This window comes from Bubalus kerabau, chromosome 4 (assembly GCF_029407905.1).
Source record: "Bubalus kerabau isolate K-KA32 ecotype Philippines breed swamp buffalo chromosome 4, PCC_UOA_SB_1v2, whole genome shotgun sequence".
Lineage (NCBI taxonomy): Eukaryota > Metazoa > Chordata > Mammalia > Artiodactyla > Bovidae > Bubalus > Bubalus kerabau.
The window spans coordinates 44856150-44877492 of record NC_073627.1 but is presented as its reverse complement, the minus strand read 5'-3'; the positions used below and the strand labels follow the sequence as shown (position 1 = coordinate 44877492).

At 48.0% G+C, this 21343-nt stretch overlaps 1 protein-coding gene across 3 annotated transcripts in view; it reads right to left on the bottom strand.

The window, feature by feature from the left end:
- Positions 1 to 21343, bottom strand: part of LYRM9 (LYR motif containing 9) — a 34696-nt gene that overhangs the window by 2487 nt on the left and 10866 nt on the right. Inside the window, exons 1-3 of one of the 3 annotated variants that reach the window (XM_055577171.1) lie at positions 12981 to 14069; positions 2427 to 2569; positions 675 to 767 (exon numbers count right to left, since the gene is read on the bottom strand). In XM_055577171.1, the coding sequence (XP_055433146.1) occupies positions 675 to 767; positions 2427 to 2552 (219 nt within the window). In that variant the 5' untranslated portion in view covers positions 2553 to 2569; positions 12981 to 14069. Of the gene's footprint in view, positions 1 to 674; positions 768 to 2426; positions 2570 to 3420; positions 3546 to 12980; positions 14070 to 21343 lie in introns of those variants that run through there. The other 2 variants (XM_055577172.1, XM_055577173.1) reach the window with 2 other exon arrangements.

Below are 21343 nucleotides of genomic sequence, written 5' to 3'. Positions count from 1 at the left end.
CCGGGAACACTGGAACTGAAAACTGTGGTGGGTCCGGCCTTCTCCTCAAGCTGAGTCTTATTCAAAGGGAAAAAAAAAGAATCTCAGGTTCTAGAAGACAACATTCAGAAACCATCTGGTCTGATCCCTGAGTTTGAAAAACGAATCCTAGAGCGAACAGCTGGAGGATCTGATTCAGAAGGACCGGAAGGTGGGGTATGCTCCAGCTCTCAGGCTGTTCTAATACCAAAGTGTGAGGACCAGCAAGCCTGTCTATATTCTGACTCCCTTCCTGCCTCCACCAAAACAGACACTTGAATGTTTCCTCTGTAACCCGGCCTCACCCACCCAGCTTTCCTCTCTGAGCCGTCACAAGGCTGCTGTCGGCTTTGGCACTGTTGTTGCCCGGAGACTCCTCTCTTCTGTCTTCCTGTAGCCCCATCTTAACTTATTCAGCATTATTAGGCAGAAGTTTGCCTTTAGGGACTGAGGATGTGCAACCCTTTGCAGAAACTGCAAGGGGAAGGGCATCTGCCATCCCCTTTGGTCTTCTGGAGGAGGGGAGCTGCTGGTCAGGGGCGGGCAGGGAAGCACTCATTAGTCTCAACTGTGGGGCTGGGGCGACCCCTAGTGGTCACGGGGATTATAGCCCTCAACTCCCAACTTCAGGGTGGAAACAGGAGCCAAGGGCTTACTTTGTTCAGGATCCAGTCAGCATCTTCAATGGCTCTCTTAATAATCTGCTGGATCCTCTCAGGGTTGTCCTCATCCGAATGAACCCGGAAACTCTGGGGGTTTAAGTATAAGACACAATGACTTGGCAAAAATCAGGACTGGCAGCTTCAGAGCTGCAGTCGAGAGCCAGGCATGCGGTGGGCACGGGGTACTCAACATTGCTCTTACCCCTCCACACACAGTTACGATGATCCTGCCCTGAGGTGAGCAAACAGGCTCCAAACCCTAACTCGCCACTAGGCAACAGCAGCAGCATCTGAATCCAAGACTGACTACACAGCCTGTGCTCCTACCAGCAGGACAGCCGTGAAAGGGAAGACTGGCCCTGAGTTACCCCCTAATCAAGCTAGGCCCAAAGGTTATCAGGCAGCAGGGGCCTAAGGAACGCTTCCATCTCTCTGCTGCTCCCAAGAAGCCTGCTGTCAGCGGGCTGAGCTCACCGCATGCCTTCTCCCCGGGGAAGAACAGAGTTTCTCTGGGCCCCTGCTGGAAAGCCAGGCAGGGATGGAAGGGGAGTGGGGAGGGGGGCTTTGGAAAATCCAGCCAGGCCCAAAGTGGCACAATGTGGGTCTGCTGTTTGCTTTGGCCAGATGTTCACCTTTGAGGAACAACATGAGACTCAGGTTCACTGGTGTGGCACTCATGGCCCTTCAAAAGAACTGGTTCCTTCCTTCCTCGGACCTGCCACTCTTGACCCTACCTGTCCTCCTACTTATCTTTAGGAGCACCTCAAATGCTCACCTCCAGGAAGTCCTCTCTGATTCCCTCAGACAGTTAATTGCTCCTTCTCCATATTTCCACAGCTCTCTGTTGCTACTTTTTTTTTTTTTTTTACTTTCCACATCATATTTCTATACATTTTAGTTTTTAACTTTTTATTTGGAAATAATTTCTAATCTACAGAAAAACTATAAGAATAATACGAAAGAATCCCCTACTGGAAACACAAACTGTTAACATTTTGCTACATTTGCTTTATCATTCTCTATACAGGTTTGTATAGATATCTGAGAAAGCATTTAAAGTTGCAGGTATCATGCCCTTCATCCTTAAATACTCCAGACGTGTAAACACGGGCCTTCTCTTACTTGACCACAGTAATCAAAATCTGAAACACTGACATAATACTATTATCTAATCTACAGTCCATATTCGAATTTCATGAATTTCCCAGTAATCTTCTTTATCATCATTTTTTCTGGTCTGGGATCCAATCTGGGATCACTCCTGACACTTAGTTGTCATGTCTCTTTAGTCCCCTTTAAATCAGAGTAGCCGTCTGCCTTTGTATTTCATGACATTGCCGTATGTGGTGTGCACAGTCCGGTTAAGCAGTAGATGGTCACTTAGTCTGGGTTTACCTAATGTTTCCTCATGATTAAATTCAGGTTGTGCATTATTGGCAGAAATGCCTGTCAAAATGATGTTATGTCTCACACTCAGTTTTAATCATCCATTCAGCTGTCTTATTCAAGCCTTGGCACAGAGTTGGTATGCCCAGATGATGCATGCTGTTTCCTAAACAGAAACCAGAGAGGAGCTGGGCTGGCCAGCACTGCTTTCCGGTAGCTCGAACTCAAATGCCACCACCCCACACCATCACCACCTGAAAGACCAGCCCTGCCCACTGCCGCTGGCCCCCAACTCTGTGACAGGCCCCCTATCGCAGGAAGCCCCACCCCCACCCCAAGCCCAGTGTACCCTGCTCACACCTGCCTGACGGCATGCTTGTAATGCTCCTGGATGCCCTTGGTGGGCAGCTGCCGGCAACAGCGCAGCAGGTATCGGTAGAGCTGCAGCGGCGTCTGGACCAGCTCTGCCCCCCGTAGTGGGGCCATCCGCCAGACCTCAGTCCCTGGAAAACACACAGCATCACTTCTAGGCATCCAGCCAATACTTTGCTCTGGCCCCCAGCTCCCAGCACTCTGGGAAGCAGGTGTATTTGACCCAGTGTGGATGGAGGCCAGATCCCCACGGAACCGAGCCCCTGAGCTGAGGCTGGGCATCAGCCCTGCAGAAGGCTCATCACCGAGCAGGCCCACAAGGACAAAGGTGGAAGGCACGGCTGCATCCTGTGGTCTTTCTTCTGGAGACTGACAACAAGTGAGAAGACCCTGCATCGCAATCACGGAGAAACCAGCTGACTTCAGGAGGATGGAGCGGAGAGTGGAGAAGATGTCCAGAGGTCTGAGCCTCGCTATTCAAAGTGTGGTCCGGCAGCACTGACATCACCAGCAGCTAATTAGAAACACTTCTCACCCCAAAACAACCAGGCCTGCAATTTAACAAGATGTGCACAGGATCCTGCCTGGACCTCGACCACAGCATCTTGCCTGATGTCCTTGCCTGAAGCCTGTCACTCCCCAGCTGCCGCCACCATACTGATGCCAGCATGAGCTCTGGAACCAGTGTGCTGGGCTCACCCCACTATCAGATGCAAGGATCTTCTCCCAGATCGCGAGCCAGCAAGCAGGTCACCTCTTATGCCTATGCACACACAGCCCCCTTAGCCTGGAGCTCCCTTCCCCATCTCCTCCACCTGAGGAACCCGTGCCTGTCCTTCCAGGGCCAGCTCAGTGTCGCTTCCTCCGGGAAGCCCTTTGTGACTGTCCCTTGCTTGGTGTGTGGGGGGTGGGGGGGGGCGGGGGGCTGCAGTGCCCTGTTTCTGAAGCTATTATAGCACTTCCCACACTGCCGGGGACTCACCTGCTGCCAGGCTTCCAGAGCCTGGCCCGGGCCCCAACACTTCACTTCGTGCCGTTTGTTGAACTGGACTGAATAGAATCTGTTATCTCCTGTTATCTCCTCTGCACAGATTTCCCCTCTTAGAGACAGGCTCACTGTGTTCCAAATGGAGGAGCTAAAAGACCAAGATTAAGTGGCTGGCCTTGGTTTAAAAGTAACATAAAAAGAAGTCAGACAACCTGCACCCACTCTAAAAAATAAAGAACTATAATACTGAATCTAATCTATGGAAACTAGGAAAGGAAACTTACTAAGGAGCTAAACTAGGAGAGGAAACTTACTAAGGAGCTAGTTTCAGAGGCTCTTTCATTTCCAGCGTATTATCTTCCTGGTAACAATGTCTGTCCATCTCCACAGCTAAATTTGCCAAGTGCTCCTTGTATTTTGGCCTCTCACTCTCACACTGGGGTGGGCTAGTGGCCGCTGGCCCCCACCACCCATCCTCCCACCTGGTAACATCCTGGATGAGCCACTGGGGATCTACCCTTCCAGGTCTCTGCCCCCAAGGTCTGGATGGGACTCCACTCCAGGCCTGACCATTCAGAGCCCTTCATCTACATGGTCGCTGGGATTGGCTCACAGATGGGCACGTGACAAGCTGGTCCAATCAGAGCAGATCTCACCGCCTCTGCAGGGGTGAATGAAAAGGCTCCACTCTAGACTTGATGCTGAGAGGACTTCACTCCCAAAGAAGCCATCTTGCCTCCTCTTGAAGCCTGAGACTGAAGCCACATGGCAGATGGCGGAGCTGAGACCCTGAGTGACACCAAGTCTGAAGAAGTCACCTGAGCCCAAACACCATGCACCTGAAGGTAGTCCCACCCCTAGATTTGGGTTCGTTGTTTTGTCACTTGCAACCAAGGGAGTCCTGACTGAGGGAGAGATCCAGCCCTCCCACATCCTGTGTCCCCAGTGAGCTCCGGTGGCTCCAGCTCTAAGGAAGAGTGCCAACAGGGCAGGGTGCAACCTGCCAGTCCAACTAGCCACACTTCAGCACAGCAGAGAGGGGAACCACATATGGTGGGGACAAAGACTCTCAAGGGCCACCCACAGAAGACATGCCCGAAATCCCCAACCTGATGGGCAGGGCAGACTCCCTGGGCAGGCTTCCCCAAACTATATAAAGTGCTAATCAAACATTGTAAAATGCTAGTCGTGTAACAGATGGTTACCATCTGCAGTTTTTAAAATTAACACTTGGAGAGAATGCAACTTTGTTACATTACTTAAAAACTCAATACTTAGAAACCAACCCAGCAAGTATGGGCGGGAGATTATTTTCAGCTCAATTATAATACTTAGTCATTCTCAGTAATAACAAGCAGAGAATGCCTGTGTGGGTCCACTCAGAAGAATTTAAAATGCTTTAATTTAATTTAAAGCATGGGTTTGCTATTATTTAAGGCACGAAGAACTTCATATCACTGTTGCTAAACCGGTAGTCAAACCCTGTGGCTAGGAACGCTTACTTCTTATATCCTGCTCTTTGAATTTGACCTTAGCCTCTACCTTGGCTCCCTGCCTCATCAGAGACACCCCTGACTTCCCAAAGCCGTCACAGAGACAGCCCGCCTTCTCCTCAACCCCCACGCCACCGGTCTGTGTGTGTGTGTGCATGTTAGTCGCTTAGTCGGGTCCGACTCTTTGTGACCCCATGGACTGTAGCCAGCCAGGCTCCCCTGTCCATGGAATTCTCCGGGCAGGAATACTGAAGTGGGTAGCCATTCCCTTCTCCAGGGGATCTTCTTGACCTAGGGATCGAACCCGGGTCTCCTGCATTGCAGGAAGATTCTCTACTACTGAGCCACCAGGGAAGCCCACCACTGGTCTCTGAATCCTAACAAATTCTACCTCTGGACACCCCCTCAAATCTGTCCCCTCCTATTTCTGCTGCATATGCTTGGCTCAGACTCATCACAGCCCAGGCAGACACCTGCAAGAGTTCCCAGCAATCGACTGTCTGCCAATTTATTCTGCAATCAACAGCCAGGTTGAATCTTTCCAAAACACACATCACAGCAAGTCATGCTCCTGCTTAAAGCCCCTGATGTCCACTCCAGCCCCATCACTCACAACAACTTTTCCCAAAACATGGGACAAAGATGAAAATATTTTAAGCAGTATATGGACCAACATCTTTTTATTGTCATGCATTGATATTTATTTTCATGTGTAATGAGAAAAAAATTCCATAATCTCATAGGTATCACAGCTTAAAACAGTTTAAAAAATGAACAGGCAGAAAAGTGATTTTTAAAAATGTATCAAGCAAGTGAGGATGCAGTTGAAATTGCACCCTCAAGAGTCATGAAAGCGGTACTGAACTGTGGAAAAGCACTGGTCTATAGAATAAATCCCACACTGCCTTCCTCCAAGACCCCCTCTTGATCTGGCCCCTTCCCACCACCCCTCAACACATCACCCACTACTTGCTACTGAGTCCAGGCAAACTTGAGCTGATGGCACACTCCAGACAGCCTGTCACAAAGAGTCGGACAGGACTGAGCGACCGGGCACACTGAGCACAGGCCTCCTGGGCACAGGTCACGTGGGTATCTGCCACCTCGGAAACAGGCTCTTGAGGAAAGTTACAAAGAGCCAGATAATGAGTTCATGCATCCCTACGTGGGTCTGAATCAGCCTCTTCCTGCTTTGAACTTTTCTGGAAGATCCTGTTGCCTGGCCTTCCAGAAATGTCTAGATCCTTGCCCAGTTCTCCAGGGATTTCCCTTGATTCTCTGAGCTTCTAACACTCTTTCGATAATTTCCTTTTGGTTACTTCCTCCTACCCCTCTTACCCTCACATGGAATGACACTCATCTCCTTATCTGTTTCCCCACAGCCTGCTGTACGTGCAGGAATCACCCTCTGCTTTCTCGTCCATCTCCCTGCCCAGCAAAACCCCATGAGGGCAAGGACTGTGTCAGGCCCTCCACCTTGGCACCTCGGTGCCCAGGACAGCCCTGGGCACCCAGTGGACTCCTCCATCAGTGCTTGCTGAGTGAAGAACCTCAAAATCCAAGCACTCCCCAAGCTTGAGAGAACAAAAGCTCAGCCTCCTCCCTGCCTTCTCGGTCCAAAGGTAACAGACGGTCCTGTGCTCCTGCCCACTATAAAGTGAGGACCGCCGCCTTCCACACGATCCTCCATGCCTGGGTACTTCTGGGCATCACCTCTGGCAAAAACACCCTACTTTCCCACCCAGATACTCCAGGCTTCTTCCAGCTTCCAGCTCATCTGCAGGAATTCTCGCAGGTCACCAACGCCTCCTACTTCACTGAGTCTAGAGAAGCCCTCAGACCAGAGTATCCTTAACTCCCCTCCACCACAAAATCCATCTTCACCTGAGAGCCAACCAAGACGCTAAGCACAGTGCAGGCTGTATTACAATAACCCTCTGATGAAAAGCATTATTATCCCACTTGGCAGATGTGGAAACTGAGGCTGAAAAGTGGGCTGATGTGCCCACGAACACACAACCAATGAGTGGTGGAGCTGGGTTGTGGGCTCTGGCTCCAATTCCAGTGCCCCAACCTCCCTAAGTTCTTGGAGAAAAGGGGGCCTTTCCTTTTCCAAGGACTCCTTAGCCCTGGATTAACCCAACACCCTTCTCAACCATTGCCTCTTCAGTCCCTCCCTATGCTCAGCCAGACTGAGCCTCTGAGAACAAAACTCTCTCATCTTTGAGCCAATTGCTTGGTATCCTTACATGGCATCCACAGAACCAAGCCAAGGGTCTCGAGTATGTGTGTATTTGTGGTGGAGCGGGGTGTTGAAGACATTCCCCAATCAACCCCCAATCTCTACCCCATCTGCAACCAAATCCCCACACTCCCCACTCTTCCCAGCTCTGCCTCCTCTGTCCCTCCCACAGTGCCTGGCATGCAGTGGCCACTCAACAGAGGGGTCTCAAGATTGAATCCTCCCTCTCCCCAACAACAGTTAGGCCATTTTTCTGCCCCTGAGTACTGACTGAGTAGAACTGTGAAGCATGCGGGCCCGACACCATGGCAAGGCTGATGTGAGGATAAGTAAGAGACACGCGTGCCTGGTTTACGGCAGCAGCACACGGATATGACCTCCCTCTCCCGGGTCCTGCTCTGACCCTGGAGGAGCAGCAAAAGAAAAAATAGTAAGTCAAGATGCCCTTTTCACGCTTCTGTCTGAAAGAACCCGCCTGCCAATACAGGAGACACGAGAGATGCAGGTTCAATCCCTGGACTGGGAAGATCCCCTAGAGGACGAAACGGCAACCCACTCCAGTCTTCTTGTCTGAAAAATTCCATGGATAAGAGGAGCCTGGTGGGCCACAGTCCATGAGGTCGCCAAGAGTTGGACACGACTGAGCACACATGTCCACAGTAGGAATGGCCTGCTAAAGGAAGCCTTTGGTGCAAACTGAGATCAAGAGACGTTTGTGGGTTTCATCGACTCAGTAAGAGGAAGAAAAAAATAGACCTTTTTTTCCTTTGAAATCAAAGTACAGATCAGGTGAAATTTATTTAGCTTTTTCCCAAATCAGAAGTGAGTTCTGGTTACTCATCCTGCAGCCTTTAATGAATTAGAAACTTACAGAAACACCCAAAGTTGCAGGCTCATGGGGAAAGGTGTTAACTTGAATGAATAGAAATAGTGCAAAGTAGGTCACCCTTCAAAACCAGGATGCCAAAGCCCTGAAAGCGACCTCAGCACACCAGGTGTCAAAAAATCTCTTCTTATTGGTGAGGAGTCACCCAGTTTTTCTCCCTCAACTCCTTCCCTCTCAGCAGTGCACTGAAGTCCTTTCACTTCGGAGCTAAGACCTGCTCTGGAAAATTTTACTCACTGTTCTGAGCTCTGCCTTTTGGAGCTAAGTCTCCCTAACCTACTGCTGAGTCCGGACTGTCAGTATTCAAGGTTAGTCATCCCCGACCCCCAGCCTTATCTTTTCTGAGATAAGCACGCTGAAAGTGCTGTAACCCCCATCTCACCCACCCTCCTCTCTCTGGACACACCCCCTCACTATCCATCTCACTCGTAAACATACTCCAGAGGGAAAAACCACAGTTTGCTTGTGTTCTGACCAGCTCCGTGGGCACTGGAGCTCATGGGGCAATTCCCAGCTCCTCTACCTGGGAATCCAAGGAGCGCAACCCAGACTGCCTTCTCTGCTCCAGCCCTCATCTGGCCCTGGCGTTTAACTCAAAGGAACTTTTTTCCCGTGAACTATGCTTAAGTCTGTTTCCCCGTCTTGTATTTTATTAATTCAGTCCGGAGTCACAATCTGCCCCAATCTCTGGGGTACCAGATCCTGTCTGTTATTCAGTTCAATTCACCACAACAAAAGCACAGAAGCAATCACATACGAGGCACAAAGAGACAGTAACTTCAGCAAGCTCTGCCAGCCACTCCTGCAAGGCCATTCAGAGCATCTAGCCCGTGTGCGACGCTGGACTCAGCCCTAGGAGCACAGAGGTGAGCACCTGATGGGTTACCTGGCTCTCCTACCCCAAGCCTCTGCACAGCTGATGGTGTGTCTTACCACCTACCATTCAGGGAGTGATTGGCATGTGCCAGGGAGGTGCTGAGAGCTCTTCATGTGTTATCTCATGTATCCTCAGAATGGTCTTACGGACTGGGTATCATTAGCCCCATTTTACAGACAAGGAAACTACAACTCTAGAGGTAAGCAACTTGCCAGAGGCCACACAGCTAGTACACAGTCAGGTGAGGAATCAAACCTAGGCCTATTTTATTCCAAAGTCCATGCCCTTACCTGCTCCTAACACCACCTATGTCCATATCTGAGACATGCACAAATGTCCAGATCAGTGCTAAGGACCCCAACTGAGAACTCTCCCCAGGGCTCGTCAAGACCAGGTCCCAGCATCCATGGAAGTGCTTGACTATACTATGTCCAGTTCCTGTTTTTCGATCTTCTCCATAAACCCTTGTTCCATGCTTTTCAGAAACCCAAGAACCTCATTTATGGCTTCCCCCTGCATCCAGATGAAAACACAAGTCCTAAGACTAATGTCACTTACACAACCAAAGGAGTAACCAGAGAAATACCAAAACAAAACAAACAAAAAAGCTCCTAGGAAACTCTGAAGAGTTTATGGACTCTTCAAAAGGGGATGACAGAATACAGGAGAATGAGACAGAATAAAGAAAAAGAAGGAAAACAAAGTCACAAAGGGAATTTCCTGGGAGCCGCATGGTATCACCATCGGAGATGCTGAGAAATAGGGCTTTGGCCCCATTTAACCCCACTGTCTCTTTCCCTAACCTGTGCCCTGACAAAAAGACACCTAAAAATAAATGGGGGAAAAAGTCATACATTAAAAAAGAATGGAACTACAGAAAATAATCAGAAATTCTACCCCACTGAGCACTGATAGAAGCTAAATTAAGCCTGAACAGCCCATTGTTTAAATATGCAATTATTCTTCGGGGTGAGGAAAGTCGCAATACAGGAACAGAATGCTTCTGCTCCCCCAACTCCAGGGCTCCCGCTTGCATGCACATTCTCTTAAGTTAGAAACTGAACAACGCTTGCTCCTCCAGTCTCTCTTGACATGGTCAAGGCTCCAGCCCCATGTCCCACCCTTGAGCCTTGCAGCCTCCCTAGATACCTGTTTCCAGCTTTTTAACAATGCCTCCTAATCAGACTCTCTCCTTCCAGTCCGGCCTGACAGTGCCGCCCACAGACACATCCTACAAAAAACATACCGGCCTCTGTGGAATGTTCTTTATCCAAGTCTGGTTGGATGAAGTCTGTTTCCATCTTCTCTCATGAAACTCACCTTCTCTGGCCTTCTGCTTCCTCCTCTGTAACTTGGACAATGGAATATGGATCTCACGGGGCTGGGGTGGGGGAGGTGTTTGCAAAGATCACACAAACTCACATCAGTACGGTGCCTAGGCCAGGGTCTGGCACCATTGGGTACTTGGACGTCTTACCCTTTCCTACTCTACCCGGCTACCTGTGATCCTAGATGTCTGTGAGCTTCCGGGGGACAGAGACTCTACTGTATTAGTTACCCCTCCATAGTCAACAGTGCCCAGGGAACAAAACAAAATCTCAATAAATGTGTAGAAGGCAATGGCACTCCACTCCAGTACTCTTGCCTGGAAAATCTCATGGACGGAGGAGCATGGTAGGCTGCAGTCCATGGGGTCACTAAGAGTCGGACACGACTGAGCGACTTCACTTTCACTTTTCACTTTCATGCCCTGGAAAAGGAAATGGCAACCCACTCCAGTGTTCTTGTCTGGAGAATCCCAGGGACACGGGAGCCTGGTGGGCTGCCGTTTATGGGGTCGCACAGAGTCGGACACGACTTCAGCAACTTAGCAGCAGCAGCAGCAATGGTGTCTCACTTAGCAGAGCGGAACTAAAGGCAGGAGGAGGGGACTGTCCTGAAGACATGAAGCCAGCAGGTGGCAGAGCCAGGTCTCAAACTCAGGTCCTCGGGCTCTGAATCCACAGCTCTATCACATGTGCTATCTCAAAGGATCTCAAACATCGCATTTGTAGGCCCAAACCACCCTGGGCCTTCACCTGTTAGAGGTGAACCTGGTGAGGTCATCCCCCAAAAGCAAACCAGAAACATCATCCAAAAGGTACACACGCTGGCTGCAGAGCAGAGCAACCAGCAACCTGAGCTCAATCTAGTGATATCAGACTGCTTTGTGCCAGTGGCTTTGCCCACACAGGCTACCACAGTCTGTTCGAGGGTCAAAGAAGGGAACTGGCACAGCCACCAGATGTCAGATACTGGGCTGGGTATTTCAAAGGGGCTACTTAAACTGAGGCGCAAGGTCACACAGAAGAACCTGGTAAGAGCCACAGCTGGGCCTCTCTCTTCTTAACCCAAGCTCTTTCTACACACACCAGGGCTTGTCTCCTAGGGCCCTTGAGCCAAAGGCTCCTAGTTTACCATTTTCCTCTCCTGCTCCTCCTCCTTCTGGCCTCCTTGCTGGCCTTCACATACCTAACCACTTTTCAGGGCACCCACGTGGCTCACCCACCTGTGTATCCAAGTCTCACTCGAGACCTTCTCTGACCACAGTCCCGCCTACTTTGCTTCACAGCATTTTTCACCACTGTATATATTTATTTCTCTTTGTATTCACTCCCCCTCTGGAACGTAAGTTCCACAAGAGCAGGGAGTTAATTTTGTTCATGGCTGTATCCTTAGCACAGTGTCTGACACACAGAAGGCACATGTGTGTGTTGAAACAGTCATCAAGCACTCATAAAGTGCTAGATGCTGGAGTTACAGAAACAATCAAGGTGACCCTTCACTCCCAAGAAATTTACATATTAACAGGATTAAAAAAAAAAAAAAAAAACCCAAGTATTAGTAAATACTACAGATGGTGCAGGCTTCCCCAGTGGCTCAGACAGTAAAGAATCTACCAGTAATGCAGGACATCCAGGTTCGATCCCTGGATTGGGAAGACACCCTGGAGGACAGCATGGCAACCCACTCCACTATTCTTGCCTGGAGAATCCCATGGACAGAGGAGCCTGGCAGGATATAGTCCACAGGGTCACAAAGAACTGGAAACACTGAATGAAGCTGAGCATGTTCAGGTGGTGCAGTGGTCAAGAATCCCCCTGCCAATGCTGGAGACTCAAGAGATGTGGCTTAGATCTCCGCGATGGGAAGACCCGCCTGGAGAAGGAAGTGGCAACCCACTCCAGTACTCTTGCCTGGAGAATTCCATGGACAGAGTTGCCTGGTGGGCTACAGTCCATGGGGTCGCAAAGAGTGGGGCACGACTGAGCACGCACACACGCAGACCACAAAGTGGAATTCAGGTCCCGAGAGACTGGCACACGGGGTCCCTCACCCAGTCAAGGGTCAGAGAAGGTTTCTTGAGAAAGGGACATTAAATCTGAGGGACAAGGAGAGTGTGGCTGGGTGAAGGCAGGGAGAGAGGCCTGTGTCCTGTGACTGAACTAAAAAGACACTGAGCTGTGCACTTTAAGAGGGTGAACTGTATGCCGTGTAAAAACAAACAAAAGGAAAGATTAAGTCCTAAAGGCTCAGGAGTTCCGGCCACGGACTCGCTCCGTTAGGCAGAAGAGTAGATGAAGGTGACTCGAGGTAAGCGCGCTCAGGGTGCTGCGAGCACTCGGGCCGCGCAGGGGCCGTGACTGCTTTTAAAAATTGGCAAACCGAGGCCCGACAGGTACATTTCACCAGCAGGTCCGGCGCCCGCAGACCCCTGGGCTCCTCGTGGCGCCCCCAAGCCCCCTCCCCGAAGTCCGGGGCCTTCTCCCCCGACCCCCGGCCCTCAGCCAGCCCCTGCCGCGAGGCCTGCGGCGTGTACAGGGACCCGCACTCCGGACGACACGGCTCTCTGGAGGCCAGAGGGTCGAGAGAGCGGCGCTGAGTCTTCCACAGGCCGCGCCAGGTCGAGGACGCCCCGAGGCCTCCCAACTGCAGTCAGTCCCTGCCGCCCCAGGTGTCTCCGGTCCCCGCGCGCCCGCCCACGCTCCCGCCCTCCGCCTGCGCCGAGCGGCTCACCCGCCTCCGCTGGGGAACATCCGTCTCGGCTGCGGCGGCCACGAGTGCGCCTGCTCCCCCCGGCCGCCGAAGCACCGCCCCCGCAAGGCGACTGTGCGCCGAGCGCCCTCTTCCGGCCGCGCGTGGGACTTGGCGTCTGTTAAGGAGGCAACTGTATTGGGTGCCCTTTTCCCTGATCCGAGCCCACCCTGTGAAAAAAGAAAACTGTCCAATTAACAGCCTTCTTCTCGGAGAAGGAAATAGGAACCCACTCCAGGATTCTTGTCTGGGAGAGCCCATGGACAGAGGGGCCTGGCGGGCTACCGTCCATGGGGTCCCAAAGAGTTGGACAGGACCGAGTTGACTGAGCAACAGCCTTCTTGAAACACCCACTCTTCCTTTTGGCTTTTGCCACCTCAGAGACAAGGCTCCCCCCATTTTCCTGAATATGAATTACTGCTAAAATATGAGTGTTCAAGATCTGCGAAAAGGCTTGCAGGAGGACTTTTCCTAAGCCACTCGTGTTGATGATGGAATTATATTTGGACGGGAAGCTGCGTATTGAGTCATTTCATCAAATTACAGTCCCATCTATAATTATAACTGAGGAAAAGAATACAGAATTTAAACTCATAGCGACTGCCAGTATCTTTCTTTGAAAATGAAATAATGCTGTTTTATTAAATAGGCTCTCCCTGCTCTCTAATGTTTAGAGCTAAAGTGCTTCTCTGAATTGATTTAAATACAAGTTTTATATCCTGAAAGAAGTAAAGATGAGTCTTTATCTTAAGACAAACCCGCTGTTCAATGATGCTGCTGATCTTCTCTCAGCTGATGCCGAAAAGGGAGTTAGGTTGTTAGTGGGTAATATTGCTTCTGTTCACATCTCCCTTCTCTAGGGCTTTTTAAACCTATTTGTAATGAAAAGGCTGATTTCCTTACACAGGCAGACTCCATGTATAGCTGATTTAACAAGACAACTTTTATTTTAACTTTTTTTCTTTTTCTTTCTCCTTGTTTCTTTATTTTTGAAGGGAAACATTGCTCCATGATGGCACCTGGGGATCTCTTTTTCTTCTTTTAGGATGAGAAAAGTAGGAGATATTTCTTAAAAGAAGTGTTGTTTTAAAGTTTTTTCTTTTTTCCTAATTACCTTTAGAGGTAATTAGGAAAAATTACCTTCCTTCCTCCTTCCCTTCCTTTTTTTCCCTCCCTCCCTCCTTCCCTCCTTTCTTTTCTTTCTTTTTTGTTCCTCTACACCTAATATACTGAGCCACCAGGGAAGCCCACCCAATATACTGAGCCACCAGCGAATCCCACCTAATATACTAGCCTCCCTCCAAATCAGGTGGGGGTTGCTCCCCTGAAATAGTCAGATAATGACCTCAATCCTTTAACTTATTTTCAATATGTAGACTTGGACCAAATATATCTGAAATATATATGAAAGATACAATTATACCCTCCTAAATCAGTCCTTTATTTACATACACAGAGTCAAGGGCACATCAGTGTGGATCCAATTGATACATCATGAAGCTTTTAAAGCTCTTATTAGGAACAATCTGCAGTATCACCATCCATCCATTCCTGTTTTCAGTCTTAAGATTGCCTAATATTTTGATGAAACATTACAGTCTGTTCTTTGGCCCTATCTCCCTTTTGTTCCTAGATCTCTGTGTTCCTGCATCACAAACATTGTTCTAATACCTAGATCTTATAAAATATTCAAGATGCAAGCTGTTCACTTTACCTCAGAAAGACTCCACCTTCAGAATCATTGGTGCCTCTTCTGTCTTTACAAATAATTTTAACCTTTCACAAAAATTTCCTTATAAGCATCCAGAAAAAAAAAAAAAATCCAAAGTAGAGTAGGCTTGGATAATAATGTCCAGTGTTTTCCAAACGGTGATGGAAACCTAGATTTTGAACTAATTGGATTATAGTACTTTTAATGTGACAGCAACCTTTAGGTTCTTACAACTTCAGTAGTAAAACTGAAGAATTCTTACAGTCCAAACAGTCACTAAAATGATACGAGGCACACAATCTAATGAAAATCCAACCATTCTTATCATGTCATCTTCCATTACACTGGCATTTTAGCAGATGAACATCCTCATGTCAGACAGTGCGTGAGTGATATTTAGAGACAAACAGAATTGAAAGTCTTTTTACTTAAGAACTTTGTCACCTAAGAGTTGGCAGTCCAGGGGACATGTTCTCCCAGGGGCATTTATCGACTTTCCTAAGAAATACATCATTCTATTCTCTCGACTTCTGACAATATGTCATTTAACCTGACAACTGCAGGTTTATAACCATATTTGTGGGAGAAGTTACAAGTCCTGAAGCTTCTTCTAGTTTAAACCTGTTTTTAGATTTCAAAGAGACATGATACATTTGCATCGTCTGATGAAATCAGGTTATTGTCTCAAAAGCTGACCATGTAAATAATTCAAATTCATTCATCACTGTACAATAGATTTAATAAGCATAATAAACACTTTGAAGAAAACACTCAGGACCCTTGGTCTGCCCTTGTTCTCATTCCCCATTATCTCAGATTTCCCTGTGAACAGAAAGTAGTACTCCGAGGTTCTCTTCTATTCAAAATATGCAAAGTTGCTGTTTACCAGTTTTCCATTTGCATGTCTCAAATCCTGCCAAAACACAGGGTGAGGGGCCTGGGGTGACTGGTGAATGTGCCAAAAGAGGACACCAGGGTGACAACGGAAAGCCCTAGGAACAGATCTTCTCCACCCTGGGGTGCTGCAAAACAACCCTCACTGACTACTAAAGATTTTGTTAAAGACAATGAAAATATTGGGTATAAAAGGTTATGTGAAATCTCAGAGGACTAGTGTCTTTTTTCTTTCATTGCTGGGTTGCACAAGGGGATGAGCAAGGATTTAAAACACATAAAAAGAGTAAAAGAGGAAAAAGGGTACAACTGTGACTGTTTACACTAGGAGAGTAATTGACCGCCTGGGTTTTAGCCTTTCTGGACCTCTCTCTGTCTTGTGTTTCTCTCTGCAGCTCTGTAAATCTAAACTTGCTGACCAGTATGAATCACTCTATATTCTCAGCATGTTCTGTAGTCATATATCTACAGTGGCCACACGTGAGACCACACTGATGGTCAGATGCGTGTCATCTCTGAATACGGAGTCTTTACTTTTTCTATTTGAAAATATGCTCAATGTCTCATGATTTCAGATTATAAATAACATGCACACAGGCAGGCAATTTTTTGTATTCATCAGTTTTGGAATGGAATTTTTCCCATAAAAAGTGTAAGTGCCTGCTGGGTGTGTATATGGAGATATTCACAAAGGATCATGTTGATGGCATTTTACTCAAGATCTGCTTTAAAATCACCTTGTTCACAAAGTGTAATCCTGTTTCCATTGACTACATCTGCAGAGCATTAAGCTGGCCACAAAGAAGAATTAAATGCCATGGTTAATAGAAGTGGAGACTGTATGAAATGATCCACTTTATTTAAAAGTATAATTTGGAGGGAGATAAGAGACAAAGTGTAGAGAGGAAGGTGGGAGAGAGAAGAGAAGGGCTAAAAAAAAAAAAAAAAAAGGAAGGAAGTAGAGAATGAGAAAAAATTAAAGGAATTTATCTTTTCCTCCCCCCAAAGCCTGATAAAGTTAAGTGAAGTAGCCCTGAACAAAAGGGCATCATCAATTAAGGGAAACCATTACTCACTCATTCTGGCCCAGAAGTAAGGCATTCTGATCAATCAAATAGGGTTAGCATTAGCTGGGCTTCCTTGGGGGCTCAGACAGTGAAAAATCTGCATACAAGGCAGGAGACCTGGGTTCCATCCCTTAGTTAGGAAGATCCCCTGGAGAAGGGAATGGCTATCCACTCCAGCATTCTTGCCTGGAGAATTCCACTTCAGCAAACATTTGTTGAGACTCCTCCATGCAAAGCCCAGGGTCTTAGAAGAAGCCTCTGAGCTCCATCTCTCCCAGTCCTGTTCTCCTATCCTTCTCTTTTTGTTAGAAGCACATCTGATCTTGACACTGTCCTCTTTAGCTCCTGTAACAGCTTCTCAACGTTCTCTGAATAGATATGCTGGATGCTTTACCACATTCAGCAAGACCCTGCATGATCTTCCTTCTTAGGCTTTACCTAGTGTCCCTAGTTCCCTGCTGAGCCCATCATGGCCTTTCAGACCCTCAAAAGCCCCATGTTCCTTCCATCCTGTACCTCCTTTAGATCAACTTCCCTGATGCCCCCACTCCCACTAGACATTGGGGCAGATACCCTTCTCCTCCCAAATAGTAGCCTGTGCTGCTACTGCTGCTAAGTCGCTTCAGTCGTGTCCGACTCTGCGACCCCAGAGACGGCAGCCCACCAGGCTCTGCCGTCCCTGGGATTCTCCAGGCAAGAACACTGGAGTGGGTTGCCATTTCCTTCAGGTATGCATCACAGTTTATAATTATATACACCTTAGTTCATCTTCCCCCAGAAGAAGACAACTTTGAAACAAGGATTCAAGAGCAAGTAATCTATTAAGGAGATAAGCCTAGAAAATATCCATTATGGGCAGTGAGACAGGGAAGGTAACCCATAAAGAGAATCTTGCTCAGCAAGTTATCACCAAGGGCACTAAGTTTCATCTTGCTGAGGAACCGAAATAGAACACACACATCAGTTATCCCACTGGAGGGTTGTGGGAGCCAGGGTATTTATACATCAGTTCCTGTTAGTTACTGTTTGCCTGATGCTCTCAACAGCACTGATCCCCTGGTACTACTTCTGGCTTGCAATGCTCTCAGGCAGAGATGCAGATGCTGGCAGCTGCAAGTCAGCCAGATATACGTGATGGAAGGCTCAAGGAATTATGGGTGAGGCATTGACAGGTCTGCTGGTTACATACATACATACCAAAGAATTGATGCTTTCGAACTGTGGTGCTGGAGAAGACTCTTGAGAGTCCCTTGGACTGCAAGGAGATCAAACCAGTCAAACCTAAAGGAAATCAACCCTGAATATTCATTCGAAAGATGGACGCTGAAGCTAAAGCTTCAATACTTTGACCACCTGATGCGAAGAGACAACTCACTGGAAAAGATCTTGAAACTGGGAAAGATTGAAGGCAAAAGGAGAAGGGCAGCAGAGGATGAGATGGTTAGATAGCATCATCAACTCAGAGGACATGAATTTAAGCAAACTCCAGGAGACAGTGGAGAGTACAGAGGAGACGGGCATGCTGCAGTCCATGGGGTCACAAAGAGTCAGACATGACTTAGTGACTGAATAGCAACAACAATAGATATGTATGCTGTCTTCCCCACTAGAGCCCCATGAGAGCAGGACTGAGTAGCAGTGTCTCAGGGTCCCAGTGTCTCTGCCCCACTTCCTGTGTTCCATCATTAAAATCACTCTCCCTTACCAACACCCACAACTCCTTGGTTCCTCTTGCCCTCTGTCACGCTCTCTCTGGATGACCCTCCCATTCTCTTTCTCCAGCCTGCACCCGAACAGATTAATGTTGGGAAAATGACACAAGAGAGCTGATATTTCACTTTAAATTTCTGATGCAAACTCAGTCATACTGGAAGATACCTGGGAAAAAAATGACTGTTTCTGGAACACCCATAGCCCACCTCCACCCTCTTTCTCCGATGATGACCTCATTGAAAAGTTAGGCACCCTCAGTCAAGAATTTCCTCCTCTCCTCACCTCTTCTGCTTTTTTCCTATTAAACAGGGAAAAGTTTCCTTTTGCCTTTGAAAAACCAACCCCTCCTCCAGCTGGGTCTCTGTATTCTGTCCCCTCTGCCTTCCCCTTCTATTCTCCACCTGTTCACTCTGAGCGATGTACCAAAGTAACCCAGGGTACTCGCTACTCAAAATGGGATTCACAGACCAGAAGCACTGGCCTCACTTGGGAGCTTGTTAGAAATGTAGAATCTCCTACCCATACCTACAGAATCAGAGTCTGCCTTTTAACAAGATCCCCAGGCACACTAGAGTGTGAGAAGCTCTGGGCTATATTGCTCCACCCTCTACCACAGCCAAACTTGTATCCATTCATTCAACAAATGTTTACAGAATACCTACAGGAACCAAGCAATCTTCTAGGTTCTGGAGATATACAAAAATAAAACATGATATGATTATTGTGCATACGTGGTGTCCTGGTGGCAGAGAACAGCAAAGAAAGAAAGAAGACACTATCGGGTCATAGATAAGTGCTTTGGTGAGAAATATAGCCTTGTGACAGTCACCAGACCGTAAAGAATCCACCTGCAATGCAGGAGACCTGGGTTCGATCCCTTGGAGAAGGAAATGGCAACCCACTCCAGTATCCTTGCCTGGAGAATCCCATGGACTTGTTTATCTTGTAATCTCAGAATCTTGTAATCCTCAGAATACAGAGGAGTCTGGTGGGCTACAGTCCATGGGGTTGCAAAGAGTTAGACACGACTGAGTGACTAAGCACAGACAGTCATCAAATGGCTACTTCAGATCACTCCAAAGAGGTGACATTTAAACTGAGATCTAAGTGACGAAGCCATCATTAATTGTCTACACAGGCTATCTCACTTCTTCACTCATTCCCCCGTTCACCCTTACGGGGATATAGGTGGCTTCCATCGTCATGCCACCAAAATTGCTCTTAACAAGGTTTTCAGTGGCTTCCACGTTATGATAAGCTTCCTTCCACTCTGTCCTTAGCTTCCTTCCTCTGCTCCTGGCAGCCTTTGGGTCAGCCGACCATACCCTCCTTCTTGAAACATTGCTAGTTACCTAATTAACCTTTTGGAGAAGGCAATGGCAACCCACTCCAGTACTCTTGCCTGGAAAATCCCATGGACAGAGGAGCCTGGTAGGCTGTAGTCCATGGGGTTGCTAGGAGTTGGACACGACTGAGTGACTTTACTTTCACTTTTCACTTTCATGCATTGGAGAAAGAAATGGCAACCCACTCCAGTGTTCTTGCCTGGAGAATCCCAGGGATGGGGGAGCCTGGTGGGCTGCCGTCTATGGGGTCACACAGAGTCGGACACGATTGAAGCAACTTAGCAGCAGCAGCAACAATAAACCTTTTCTTTGCTGTATATTGTTCAACATTAGTTCTTGTTAGAAAAAAAAGACATTTCTGAGTTATAGAGGGCAGATAAGATAAAAGAGATAAACAAGATACATTCTATTCAAGCATAAACATGAAATTGCAAATCAGAAAAAAATACATTTTATGGTTTTAGAAAATTCTATGTCATGTCAGTTGTAATCGGAAATGAGAGACAACTACTTTGATCCAGATCACAAAAGAAAAGCCTGGTTCAGCATTCCTTCTGTACCTGCCTCTGTGAGCCCTACGTTAACCCTCAGGGAATCTGGGCGAGAAGGAAAGCTGGAGGGGGCTAGGAGGCTTCCCACAGTCTAAATTCCCATCCCAGTCCTGGAGGGCAGGTTGGTGCAGTCTGGGGCAGGGGGACTGGGGAGGAGGAAAACTATTTTCTGGAAGTTACAGAATCATGGGGCTTCCCAGGTAGCTCAGAGGTAAAGAATCCTCCTGCCAATACAAGAGATGCAGGAGATGCAGTTTCCATCTCTGAGTCAGGAAGATCCCCTGGAAGAAGAAATGGCAACCCACTCCAGCATTCTTGGTCAGGAGAAGCCCATGGACAGAGGAGCCTGGCAGGCTACAGTCCATGGGGTCACTAAGAGTCAGACAGGACTGAGCACAGACACACACACAGAATCTTACCCAGGAGATGGATGGAAGTTATTAGCCTGCTCATGTACAGAAAGACCTAATTCAATACAGGGAAATTGGTTTAGGAATGTCAGCGTATAGTGTACCAGCATGTGGGTTCATAAAAGTAGAGGACGGTCTGTGTATTACATTTACCACACAGGGATTGTCAAAACTCTTGACCTAGGTATTTCTTTTTTAACTACCAAATACCATTAAGCCCACTGGGAGTGCTGCCCTAGTGCTACATGCTGAAGCTTGGTCCCGGCCAACAGGGCGATAGAACCGCAGCCCCCGGTGCACGCGTGTACCATCACCATCACGTGAGGCCCTGACTCGTGGTTCTCTGCCGCCCTGGATCCAAACTCATCAGCACTTGGTTCTCTGTGATTATGGGAATATATTCAAAAGTAAAGAAAAACTCAGAGCTTAGGAGATGGTTACGGCTTCATACCCCTTACCCCAGTGGACTCTCCAGGTGTTGCTAGTGGCAAAAAAAAAAAAAAAAAAAAAAACCTGCCAGTGCAGGAGACATAAACGATGCGGGTTCGATGCCTGGGTTGGGACGATCCCCTGGAGAAGGAAATGGCAACCCACTTCAGTATTCTTGCCTGGAGAAGCCCATGGACAGAGGAGCCTGGCAGGCTACAGTCCAC